General features: G+C 35.5%; 1 protein-coding gene across 1 annotated transcript in view; it reads right to left on the bottom strand.

Moving 5' to 3' along the window:
- Positions 1–2,296: 2,296 nt before the first annotated feature.
- The window catches only part of TINAG (tubulointerstitial nephritis antigen), a 70,371-nt gene continuing 59,258 nt past the window's right edge, over positions 2,297–13,409 (bottom strand). Inside the window, 2 exon segments of the mRNA XM_040983147.1 lie at positions 2,297–2,431; positions 10,468–10,513. Of these exon segments, the coding sequence (XP_040839081.1) occupies positions 2,297–2,431; positions 10,468–10,513 (181 nt within the window).

Below are 13,409 nucleotides of genomic sequence, written 5' to 3'. Positions count from 1 at the left end.
TCTCAACCCTTTTGCTCTAACTTTTAATTTATAAATCCTGGATAACATACTCATTGGAGCTTATTATAAGGATGTTCATTTTCTTCTTCTTTAGATTCAGTTTTTTCATTGAATAGAATCATTAAGAAAACAGGAAATATTTAAATAGGAAAATCTAGACCCACAAACCACATTGTGAAGGTTAATTATAATATCTTTTGTCCATTTGCATAATTTAGTTTGGATGGATCTACTTTATCCAATAATTTTTAAAAGAGTCATCTGGCACTTTGTGTATTGTGATTTGTTGCTTCAATAGTCACCAATGTCTAACCAATGCTTTAAAAATTATTTTAGGCCAGGCACAGTGGTTGAAGTCCTTGCCTTACATGCACCTGGATCCCATATGGCTGCCAGTTCTAATCCCGGTGGCCCTGCCTCCCATCCAGCTCCCTGCTTGTGGCCTGGGAAAGCAGTCAAGGACGGCCCAAAGTCTTGGGACCCTGCACCTTCATGGAAGACCCTGAAAAGCTCCTGGTTCCTGGCTTCAGATTGGCTCAGCTCCAGCCACTTTGGCAGCTTGGGGAGTGAACCATTGGACGGAAGATCTTCCTCTCTGACTCTCTTCCTCTCTGTATATCTGCTTTTCCAATAAAAATAAATAAATCAGTTAAAAAAATATTTTAAAACCCATAACAAACACCGTCAATGCCCTGCCCACATTGCCTCACAACACCGTTTCTGTGAACATAATCAGCCTGCTACCACAAATCATAAGAACCTTCTTTGCTTATGGGATTTTTTGACAGACCCCAGGTATGGCCCTTAGTCAAGGAACACCTCTTTCCTTCGTTGCATGAGCAGGAGGACTGTATTAACAGTCCCTACTAGACGAAAAAAGTCATTTTCCATGGGATGCTTTGCAGGAGAGCATTCTATGTTATCTGCCTCAAATCTCATTTTTCAGTGTTTGCTTCGCAAACAAATGATTATACAAATATTGGTGTCTTGAAAGCTGTTTCTAGAGGGAACCAAACTAATAAAAAGTTGAACGCACTATTGGCTCTGGAAGAACTTCAGCCAACTGGCACCAAGTGAGTTACTGTAATGCATATCTTGTAGGGAAGACTACATGCGGTGATGTTGCTTTGATAAAGCTACAGTGATTAATGAAAAAAATAATTACAACATCCCCTTCTCTGTCTTTACTCTGCTTAAAGGGCTGACACACTAAAAGGTAAGATGATGGAGTGCCTTGAAATTCTGGCCACCCTTATTCTCCCATCATAATTACCTGTGCCCTCAAACTGACCAGGTTTACTTCATTGACTAGCTTGTTATTTAAGATGCCAGTGAATTATTAAAAGATTGCATGCTTTCCCAGCCATTATAACGATGCTATTTTTGTCCCTCTGACTACAGAGAACTAAAATCAAAATTAGATGCAAATTAGTGCCAATCTCATGCAGGCAACTGAGAAATTGTTGTGATAAAAGTGTGTTTATTCTTCCTAATTCACGGTGGCATGTTGCTGTTTTTAGTGGTAAACATGCTATCTTTTCACATACAGTTATATAGTTGATTGTAACAGAGACTTAACAGGGTATATTGGATTTAAAAAATAGAAATGTATGTATGTGAAGATCATGGTTCTACTATTATCTCCAATCTAGCCTATTACTAAATATCTTCTCACCATCACAGCCAATTGCATGGCACCGTAAAGAGTAATTAACTCCTATAACAGTGACTTATCATTTGTGACTGTATTACAAGTTAAATTTAGGCAAATGAAAGAAACAAAATATAGAATAATATGATACATAATTAATAACTGATTTCCACTGCTTCTAGTAATGCTGAAGTAAGATTAGAATTAAGAAACTATTATCTAATTGAAAAAAAAATCATACGTATGGTAAACAGGTGAGTTTGTACTTTGTTGAAAGTCTCCTTTGGCCAAGAAGAAATTACACTATTTTTGCAAAAATATATTGTAAACTTTAGGACAAATATCATCACACTGTTTATGAACAATTCCAGAAAAACAAGACATCATTAACAGAAAAACAAAGGCAACCCAGGCACTTTGGGCATTTAAACAGCTTGCTGTCCTTGACTGTTGCTTTCACATTCTTAGTCAGACAGCAGAGGTAGAGTCATACAGCAGCAGTAAAACAAGCACAGAAATACATACACTCTATATAGTAACAGCGTGAATAAATAAATATTCCACTGTCACAGGGAACCTCACATTGCTAAACTTCAACTTTAGGGGTTAATTAAATGCATGGCCTTATTGGAATTTAATGATATGTTATGCTTCATCTGAACTTGTCAGTTGGCCCCAAGCTGCAATAATCAACTTTTCAATGTCAGACTCATTTACTCCTCGAAGAATCCTAAAATAGCCATTCTCTCTCCATGACTTTCCCCAGGAGTTGGCAGCAATCTGCAGAAAAACAAAAAGTGAAAAAGTTGAGAATCCTACTTCAGTATTTTTAATTCCATCCATAAAAACATAAGAAACTCAATTTGCACTTTAAATGCTTTGGATCTGTTAGTATTTATATAGGTTTCTGAGAGTTTCACATATCTTTTCCCTTTTAATTTCATCTTCAATGAGTTTTGTGAAGGAACCCCTTCCTAATTAAGAACCTAAATATCTTCCATATAACAATCATGTTATTTGGTTTCTAGGCTACATTAACATACAAAATGTATACATATTATCAACAACCATAACTGGTTTGACTTTAGCAATCCTAGGAGTGCAATGGTCATTGGTCCACAAGACATGGTTTTCAGAATGCTTAGTGTGGAAACAATCTTGCTGAGCAAAGCAAGATCAATGGTAAATAATATATTCTATGTGTTCAGAGATTTTATAATCCAACCAAGGACAGTCAATGGAAGGCATCTAACAAGGAAAGGATGTGAACCAGGTGGTATTGAAGGCTGGACCTGGGCATCACACGTGTTTAGATATTTCAGGCACAATGTGATAGAAGGTGGCATGTTGCATGTGCATCAAAGCATGAGCCTGAGGTCCCCAGATAAATTAAGGGTGAGAGAGTAAGAAAAAGGAAAATAGTGAAAGCAGAAACAAAGGTAAGTAGTAGTAAAATGAATCAAATGAAGTGTTACAATTAGATAATGAGATAGCGTAAATTCATAGGTTTCGAGGTTGGAGGGGAGAGGAAGCACATCCATGCAGAGAAAATAGTGAGGATGACAGCAAGGCTTGTACCCAACAGAAAAGCAAGGAGAACAAGCCTGGTTTGATCGCGTTAGTCCATCTGATCTGAGAGGGTAGATTGAGGAGGTTAAAGACAAAAGCCTCATGGTTTGCATAACTAAACAGTTGAATCATTTAACTGAGGCAGGAAAATAGAGGTACAAAAATTACAAAATATTTTAAAAGAAAATAAATGGGAAATACAAGGTTCTTTTTTCTTTTACTTTTCTAAAATATGAGATGATTAGGGAGCTGTGACAGATCCAAAATGAGTCCTTGATTTAAAGTTTGAGTGGGTAAGTACATGGTGAAATCAAAACATTGATGTGCTATTTAGAAGCTATCAGGAAGGTCAAAAGAGCACACCAAAGGAAGGGAATGAACAAAGGGTGAATGCAGCAGGAAAGGCCAGCTGTTTGAAGACTTCATACAATTCTCACACTTACATTCACCCTACACTGTGCAGGAAACAAAACATTTACTCAGGCATGATTTGCATCGATACTACCTAGGCATGTGGCATGGTATTGAGCTTTCAATGTTTTCTGCCTCATAAGAGATGAGCAGATTCACTCAGAATCAGAAATCATCGTGAGAACAACAGCTTTAAGCAACTGCAGATTATCAACAGTTTCCTTTCTAGATCTGGCTCTTGTCTCCTTAATCCATACCCTCAGGTGTATACCTATAGATTAAAGTGGTACCCCCAAAGCTGTGTGCAAAAGTCTGATCTTAATATACCACTTCAACAATGGAATGGACTTTGAATCACTCAGCATCAAAGTTTTGCATCAGAGTTAAAACAACAATTAGCTGAATTAAATTAAGATTTCCATATTTCTGAGCTTCTATCTCCCTCTCTGCCTTCCTCTGTCTCTTGTTTTACTTCCTCCAACTCTACTGCTTCCACACTGTCTGGAAAGTCAAATAACATTATTTTTTAAGAAAATTACTATTTTACGTTCTGGAAATTTTAAGTTCTTGACATCTTAAGCTCCTGAGACCATGACTTACAGTATGAACCTATACATATTGGGATGGATAAAGGTGGCTATAATCCACAATTTCACTCTTAGATAATTGGCAAATATAATCATCCAAATTTCATTATTAGATAGATAGATATCTGTCTATGTATTTGAAATTCCTGTGGCAAAGATTTGATGAACTATGACTGATAAACTAAATCTGGCAGGGAACCTATTTTGACATAATGTATGAAGTAACGGTGTTTTGCTTTTCTTCTTTACAACTGTGCATAGCCCTGGAAATCTAAAATTGTCAATTTCCTGTTAGCAAACTTGACTAATTCCCACTCTACCTCTATTTATTAGACCTCATATCATTTAAATTGCAATGATATCTCTAATTTAAATTGACTGCACTCTTGACCAACAGAAATTCTGGAATAATTAATGTTTAAAGTGCTAGAATTTATCTTGATGCACAAAAAACAAAACATTAAATCAGATTCTGTTGGCCCGGTGCGGAAGCCTTGCAGCTAAATTTCTCACCTTGCAGGTGCTGGGATCCCATATGGGCTCTGGTTCTAATCCCCACAGCCCTGCTTCCCATCCAGCTTCCGGCCTGCGCCCTGAAAAGCAGCAGAAGACGGCCCAAAGCCTTGGGACTCTGCACCTTCATGTGAGACCCGGAAGAGGCTGCTGGCCCCTGGCTTCTGAACAGCTTGGCTCCAACAGTTGAGGCAACCTGGGGAGTGAACCAGTGGTCAGAAGATCTTCCTCTGTCTCTCCTTCTCTCTGAATATCTGACTTTCTAATAAAAATAAATAATCCCTTAGAAAAAAAAAGTGCTGTAAAATAAGACATTAATTGATTTCTGAATCACATGCTTAATTTTTATCTCCTTGAAGGTAATTATGCAATAACCTATAATGACTGACTTTAATATTTAAGCCAGCCCTACATTCTGTGGGTAGTCATCCGCGGATCCAGACTTTGCAGGCCTATGCCAGGCATCATGAGGGCACATCACACTGCACCCCTGGGAAACTGGCAGAGGGTTTGGCAGACTGAGACCCTGCTTTGGCCTGATGACTGACAGGCAGCCCAGGACCCGATGTACAGATCTTGTTTCTTCTTCTTGAAAAGTCCTCACCTTGCAGTGGAGAAAAGAGAGAACCAAACAGCAGCCACTGTGATTAGGTCAGGCTTGCACACTGCTCTTGTCAGGAAAGACTGTATCTAAAACTGATCATTAAGTTGATTGGTGGCAGCGTGGGGTGGTGGGGGGCCAGTTAGGTTACTGTCTGTAATGCTCTGGGCTCCCTGTTGATCATCCCGTACATAAGCTTCACTTGGAGATGTTGGTTGACTACTGGTTGTCTCCTTCATTCAGTGATTTCCACGGGCCTCCATCACCTCCCCTTGGGAGTACTGTGGAAAGCAGTCTCAACATTTCTGGAATGTACAAGTGCTGTTCTTCAAATAATCTCTCAATTGCAGTATTTTGTTAGAATGGTGTATCCACGAGAGAGATAGGCCTGCAATTTACCTTTCTTCTATCGTCATGTTCAAATTTGGGGATTGGTTTTATATTCATTCAGAGTGAACTGAGAACTCTCCCTGATTTATTCATGAATGGGTTAGATGTAATGTTGATTTCCTTGCTTCCTTAACTATTCTAGCAAATTCACTTTGTGTTTTGACAGTGATTTTCTTCGTGAGAATGTTTGGTTCTCTTATAAAACACAGAGTGACTTAATGCCAAAAAATCCCATAACTGCTTAGGCTTTCTAATTTCATCTTAGATAAATTTTGACCAATTTTGTCCTTCATGAAATTCAGCATTTCATCTACATTTTCAAATATACCAGCATAAGTTTTTTCATAATATTTCCTTATCATTTACCTAATAGCTATTTATTCTGTGGCATGGTCTTCTTTTTCCCTTTCATCACTGATATACTTCCTCTCACTGTTTTGTCTTTCTAGGAATTTAACATTCTTTGAAACCAACTCTTGACTTTGCTCACTTTTTTCTATAAGATAACGTATGCTTTCAGGGATTCTGTTCTTCTCTTGTTTTACTGTATAATTTGAGCATTTAGATTAGTATATGAATATTTTCCAAAAATTAAAGATGTTCATTAATTTGAACATTTCTTCCCTTGTGATGCATGCGTTTTCTATTAAATTCAATACTTCTTTAGCCAAACAATGAACAGTTTTGTGTAATACATTTTGTATAATCACAATCCTGAATATAGGGTGTTTCACTTATAGCTCAGCTTTGCCCGATTTCGGCATGTATTTCAAGAGTGTTTTAGGAGGATGTCTATGAATTTCAACTGTACAAGAGAATGGTTTTTATTTTTTTTATATCGTATCTGCTTTTTCTATAAATTATTATTCATGTTTTTGGCTTTTTGTGTGCTTTCTGCATTTCTCTGTCTAAAAATGTCTTATTTTGCTTTGATTGTAATGAAAATTGCCATAAATTACAAAATGATGCCAACTGTATATTAATGAACAGACTACACTATTATTATTGTTAACTTTAACCATCACTTTAGCACTAGGAGCCTTACTATGTTATGTGAGTTTTGGGGTGTGTGTGTGTGTAGAAAACTATCTGGCTGTTTTTACACTTTGAAAAACTTCATTGTTATGATTTTGAATATCCATTCTTTCTCTCTTAAGCTCCTGGGACTTTAATTATGATTATGTCAAAACATCTCATTTTTGTACTCTCACATCTCTCCACGGAGTTCTGAATTGGTTTTCATTTTCTCATTACATTTTGTGTATTATATTAGGGATATATTTTATTGAACTTTATTGATGATCATTGTCTGCCTACCACGTTTTTGAATCCACAAATTAAAGAATTAATTTTGTTACTTTAATTGATTGAAACTCTTTATTTTTCAGATATGTCTTCCTTTTTGTGATTTTTTAAAAATTTATTTATTTTTATCGGAAAGGCAAATATATAGAGAGAAGGAGAGACAGGAAGATCTTTTGCCTGATGATTCACTTTCCAAGTGGCCACAATGGCTGGAGTTGAGCTGATCCGAAGTCAGGAGCCTGGATTGCTAGTCACAATTTCTTTACCTGTTTTGTCTCCTAATTTTTAAGTACATGCTGGATATATTTTGTGATAATTATAGAGATTACCATTGTTTACAGGAAAGTAAACCATATGTTTTAGAGAACGGTAACGTTCATTTCAGTCTAGTCAAGAATGGAGTTGGGATCCTGCTTGGTTACAAATATGTCCAGAGTTGTATCTATCATGTCTGCTTTAGAGTCTGTCAATTTAGAACCTTTCCCTAGGTCCAGAAATTCATTATTTTTGTCTCCTTTGACCACCCTGTTAGCTATTTACTCTATTCCAACACTCAGCAAACATTCCATGAAAACAAAAGGACTGTGTATTTTAAGCTCCTCTAAAATACCAGTTTAGCTAGATTCTCATTCTCCTTGAGATTTCTTTGCCTGTTACAAAGCCAATCCCAAACTGTTCTCAGAACTAAAAAATTACTCCCAAGACTGAAAATCATCCTCAGATTCAATTCTCTTGTTACCACAAAACACAAGTGTGAGGATGTCTGTTCTCTATATAGTCACATTTACTGCTTACTGCTATCTCTTGCATTTTACTCAACAGTGGAATTCATCCAATTATATTTATTACAAAAAATACATCTGTGCTCTAGACTTATTTTTAAGCTGCTTAGAAATATCTACATATAATAATAGGTAAATAGACCCTCTGGGATTTTTCTGTGCTTGTGCATCTCCTATGTTCCCAAGAGGGACAAGGAGGTATAGAAAACAAGTTTCTAGACTAAACCCCAAAGCACATGAAGTGCAGGAACACCATCTCCCATGGGATGTGCAAGCAGAAAGAAATGAAGACTAAGATGGGGAGACATTATCCTGCGTTTCTTTGGCCCTTACAAACAGCTTTTTTATATAGTCCTTAAATATTAGGATCAGAATACACAATCCTGTCCATCTTCTGTTGGTGAAATAAACCCTTTTATTTCTATCCTGCCAGGAAAAGAATCTGCTTTCCTGTGTCCTGTGTAGAATGAGAGAATGCATTATTCTTTGTGTCTCTGAAATGTAAACTACCAGGTGTGTAAAATAAATGTCATTAGTTCTTACCATATCACCCCTCTGTGTCACTGGCATGTTAGGCTGCCTGCTGATCTGATCATACCAGTGAAAACCTCTACTTAGAATGTACATCTCTCAGGGCTCTCATAAGTACTCTCAAAACAGCTGAAGAGTACTTAAAATTTTAATTTTTAAATCAAGCCATCAGTTAGTTTAGTAAAGAATGAATATTATTTAGTGAGTCTAACAATGCTTTTATGCATAGTTATTCATTCACCCATTCAATGAGCATTGCTTATGTTCTAACTGTAAACCTGTCAGTACATTTTGTCCTTGAAATACACTGATAAATGAGGTAAATATAGTTCTAGCCCAAGATGAATGATCACATATGTGCACAACAACATATGTGTGTGCATGTGTACTGAAAATAAAGATGTCAATCAAAATATACAGCTTAATAAAATATTATGAATTCAACACAATGCAGCATTATTAAACTACAAAAGAGAATGAAGTATTGACAATTATGGCAACATGAATAGAAATTGAGGACATGTGTGGAGTAAAATAATCCAAACATAGTGAGACCAATTTTGTACATTCCTCCACATACGTGAGAGCTGAAATATTTTTTAAAATCTGAAAAACTGAAAGCAATTCCTGGATTCTGAGTCCATAATAATTTCTGTGACTTCAATTTGCATGATTAAATTATTCTTTAAAATGCTTATTTATAACAACAATTTATGATGGAATTTGCTAATATCTACTTTATTTGGACATCAGACTGGATGTTAATAATAGTTCTGAAAAAGCAGCTACCATTGGAAAATTTTGAAAAGTAAATTCACACAAAATTTTGAAATCAGCAATAACCTTATATTTCCATCCTTTGTATTTAACCTTTTGTCCAAAATGTAACAGCTCAAAGAAATCTCATCCCTATGCCTGTAAAATAACTTTTTTTGAAAATTTTGCGTGAATATTAAGTTCAGAATTGATAGTAACCCTCACAAAAGTATCATAAAATAATACAGTAGTGTGATCTATGTGTTGAATGCAAAACAATAAGTGAATGCATACAGACACTGTGTTTATTTCTGAACATTTACAATGCAACACCTGTGGAGCTCTGGAGCAGAAATAATCAGGTTCAAGATCACAAAACATTTTCCTTTGTGGATTCATTCATACTCAACAATAACTACCCAATACTGCATGTTAAAATATGTTGTAAACCAAATACATTAGTCCAAGAATATGCTTTTATCTCAATGTTCAGATTCATTTAATAACAATATAACCCAAGCATTTAATCATAGCTATTCAAATAACCTGCTGTTATTTATATTAATTGTTGGCTGCTCCAATATTTATTTCAATGAGTAAAATGTTTGGTTTAAATACAAAGGATTGTACTAAGGTGTATGATATCCTTATATATCAACAATACAAATTTAAGATGAGACCACATATGTGGCTGATTCATTTTTTGAGTGCTCTATGATAAGATGTATCACGATATTATGAAGGAAACAAACCTAATATCTAATGTTTTGAAAGGTGTACCATGTTCTCTACTGTATACATTCAAATTTAAATTTTAAAAGTAGCATCACCAAGACTTCATATCATTTCTAAAAAAAAATTGAAAAGTACAGATATGAGGGCTTAGAACAACTGATCAAGCTCATAGCTGATTATTTGAAATGAGACACTCCATTCTTCTTCAATATGTTCCTTACCTCTAATATGGTCATTCTTCTCTTAATGAAGGCACATGCATATGTTACAAAGAAAGAACTTATTCTTAAAAAATGTATAAATATGATATGAATAGAACAAAGATGTCAAGTTAAATACAATGCTTTCATATATAATAAAGCCTAAAGCATTATTTAAAGTTTCATATAGCTTATAATAGAGCAAAAAGTTTTCCCACTGATTCTCAGTTTGAAAAAATAGGGCTATTCTTTAAAATTTGAAATAATGGGTGTTGAAGAAAAGTATAAGCATGATATAAATGACTACAATGAGTTTTGTGACTAATAGTATGCTGACTTAAGATGTGATTTAATATTACAAAACTGAGAGCTGCCAGACCGTAGATTCTAAAGTGCTCACTTCACAGCAGGGCTAAAATTGCCAAGTGTTACATACCCAAAATTTTTCTTTCTGTCCTCGCGCTCCTTTCAGTGTGCCCCACCTACAATGAACAGTAATATGTATTGGTATCATCAAAATGCTGGAAGTGTACCTTGAAAACATGGAGCTTTTCATCTCTATACTTTGAATTTTCCAACTGTCCCACTATATTTTACAACAGATACGCCATTACCTTACAGAAAAATACTTACATAGTTTTTCCTTGTCCATTACATTAACTCATTTACAAAACAAGGAAAATCCTAAGGCAACTGAAGTTTGGCAGTTTCACAGCAGTTAAAGAGGGGTGGGCATTTTGTATAACTGTTAGGACTCCCTAGGAACACCACCTCCCATGTCAAAATCGCTGAGTTTGTCTCAGTTCCACTCCCAGTCCTAGTTTCCTGCATTCTGGAAAGCAACAGGTGATGGCTCCCATCCTGGGTCTTTGCCATGCTTGTGGGAGATCTAGATTAAACTCTTCCTGGCCTCTGCTGTAGGTATTTGGGGAGTAACCCAGGGGATGGTGGATCTACCAGATCACCTGCCTTTCAACTAAAATAAAAATAAATAAAAATTTTTAACGATAGCTTAAAAATACTTAATGATATTTCTTTATTTATAACATATCCTAAATGCAAAAAAAAAGGTCTACAAGACTGTTAGTAAAACATAATGGAAATATCACCACTTTTATAGGATATCTGATTTCTGTAAAAGTATTCAGATAGATAGATGATAGATAAATAGATAGATAATGAAATTATCTATAGAACTTGAAATTTCTGTATATACAGAAATTCATATATATATGAAAAATATGGAAACAGAATCCCATAATCCATACAAACATTTCCAGAATATCATGTAATAATTCCTAAAGAACCTTAACTTAGCGGTACTTCCCTTTTTCTACTGAATAAATCCATTCAGTTGGGACATTAGCATATTCTATCTACTGATGTCATGGATCAAAAATAAAGCTTTGATCAAAAAAGAATGGTGGGACAACGATTATGGTGCAATAGATTAAGCTGCTGCTCAGGATGCCTGTTTTCCAAATGGAAATGGCTGGAATCAATTCCTTCCTTTGCTTTCAATCCAGTTTCTTGCTGAAGTGCACACTGAGAGTCAGCAAATTGTGGCTCAATTATTTGAAAACTTGCCGTCACATGGCAGCACTGTCTGCTTCTGGCTGTAATTTACCTCACCCATTTGCTGCCATATAAAGATCAAATCAGCCAATGGAAGCACTCTCTAAATAAATAATAATAAACAGGTAAACATTAAAAAAAAACAGAAATGTAACAATCAAGCGTAGATTATTTTTTTTTCTGTTTCAGCTCAAACACTCCACTGGAGCAATTTGAATTTTATTTCTGGAAGAATCAGCCTTAATATTAAACAAAAAGGAAATAATTCACTAGAAACTGTGTCCCATAAAATACTTTAACTCTTCAATAGAGGATGACATTAGAAGTAACAAAGGTTTCTTTTGAAGTGCTTGAGCTTTATTTTATTGAGGATGGCGCATGCGAGGGCATTTGATAGAGAGCACAGAAAGCTATACAAGAAAAGTACATCACTAAGTAAGTACTACATTTATTAATAAGGCCATGTGAGATGCCCTGGGAATGTATAGAAGTATTGAAACAGTGTTGGGGGGATGTAGATACACATCTGCCGTGTGCAGCAAAATAATGGCTACAGATAATTCTGTTATCAACACATAGGAGACCAATTTCTAAGGAAACAGATCATTTCCTCACAAAATAATCAAGCACTTCTGCATGTATTTGTGCATTTTTTCTATTATAGTGAAACAAACTATCTCAGCTTGGAATTTTTGAGACATAAGAACTCTCTTCTCTTGCTCAGCTTCTGACATCAGTCATTATAGTAACATAAATTGCATGAAGATTATGCAACTATTTTCCTAATAGAGAAGGTATCAATAATTCTTATCTTGAAAATTCATTAACTCCTTGAGTCGTAAATTTCTTTTCAAGAAGCTTATTCATTGCCGTTAAGGAAGCTAAGTAGATAACAGCCCATGTGTGTAAGAGAGATCAAAGAAAACAAGAAGCTTTGAAAAAATAAATTTATATGCAACGGAAAAAAGAACAATTTGTGAGAACAGGAACCAGCTTCTCATCTGCCCCAAGTCCACAGCCTAAACTTGCTTTAGCCAAAGGAATTGACTGATGACGCAATCGGGAGTTGTTCTGACAAAGTTGTAATCACAGCACTGAAGGAGTCATTGCTGCTCCAATAGATAAGCACCTTCATGACCAATATTGACTGAAATGTTTTGTTTAGAGGAATTCCATATCCAAGACTTCCCCAACCACATTTTCCTAGAACGAAGAAGAGAAGGGGTCCAGTCTCATGTCCATACAGTCCATTCTCAATGCAGACCAAAAAAAAAATTTAAAAAAATAAGTGAAACACTAACTTTCCTGCCAGTTTAACTCAACACTGAAAGGCAAGATAGTTAATTAGCATTGAAAAATAGAAGAAAACTAAAATCGATTTATTGCTTTCGATGCTTCCAATCTCCGTTTCTACTCAGTTTCAGTCAGGTCAGCTAAAAGGATCCCCACAGATTGCAGTACTTCTCACTGGCTTTCTAGAATGATTTGCAGCTGTAACAGATCAATGAGTCACAGTTTAGCTTATTTTATTTATTGAAGTACTCTATATTATTTATCGCAGTGTCTTCATCACCTAGCAGTTGGTATACAATCATTATCCGTGAAATTTGTTGAAAGTGCAGTTGAGAGTCACTATGAATAGTCTCTAAATGAACAAAATATTATATTTTTACACTTTTCAAAATGTGCAAATACTTTCAGAAATCATTCAATATTACAGTATAAGAACTCTCTAAGTTATTGCATCCAAAATAAACCTTCCTGTTTGTTTCAGTCAAACTTAGTACATACACATTACAGAAG

This window comes from Ochotona curzoniae, unplaced genomic scaffold, assembly GCF_017591425.1.
Source record: "Ochotona curzoniae isolate NIBS_2020 unplaced genomic scaffold, NIBS_Ocur_1.0 contig_3819, whole genome shotgun sequence".
Classification (NCBI taxonomy): Eukaryota; Metazoa; Chordata; class Mammalia; order Lagomorpha; family Ochotonidae; genus Ochotona; species Ochotona curzoniae.
Note: the sequence above shows the minus strand (reverse complement) of the source record. Positions and strands in the feature narration are given on the sequence as shown.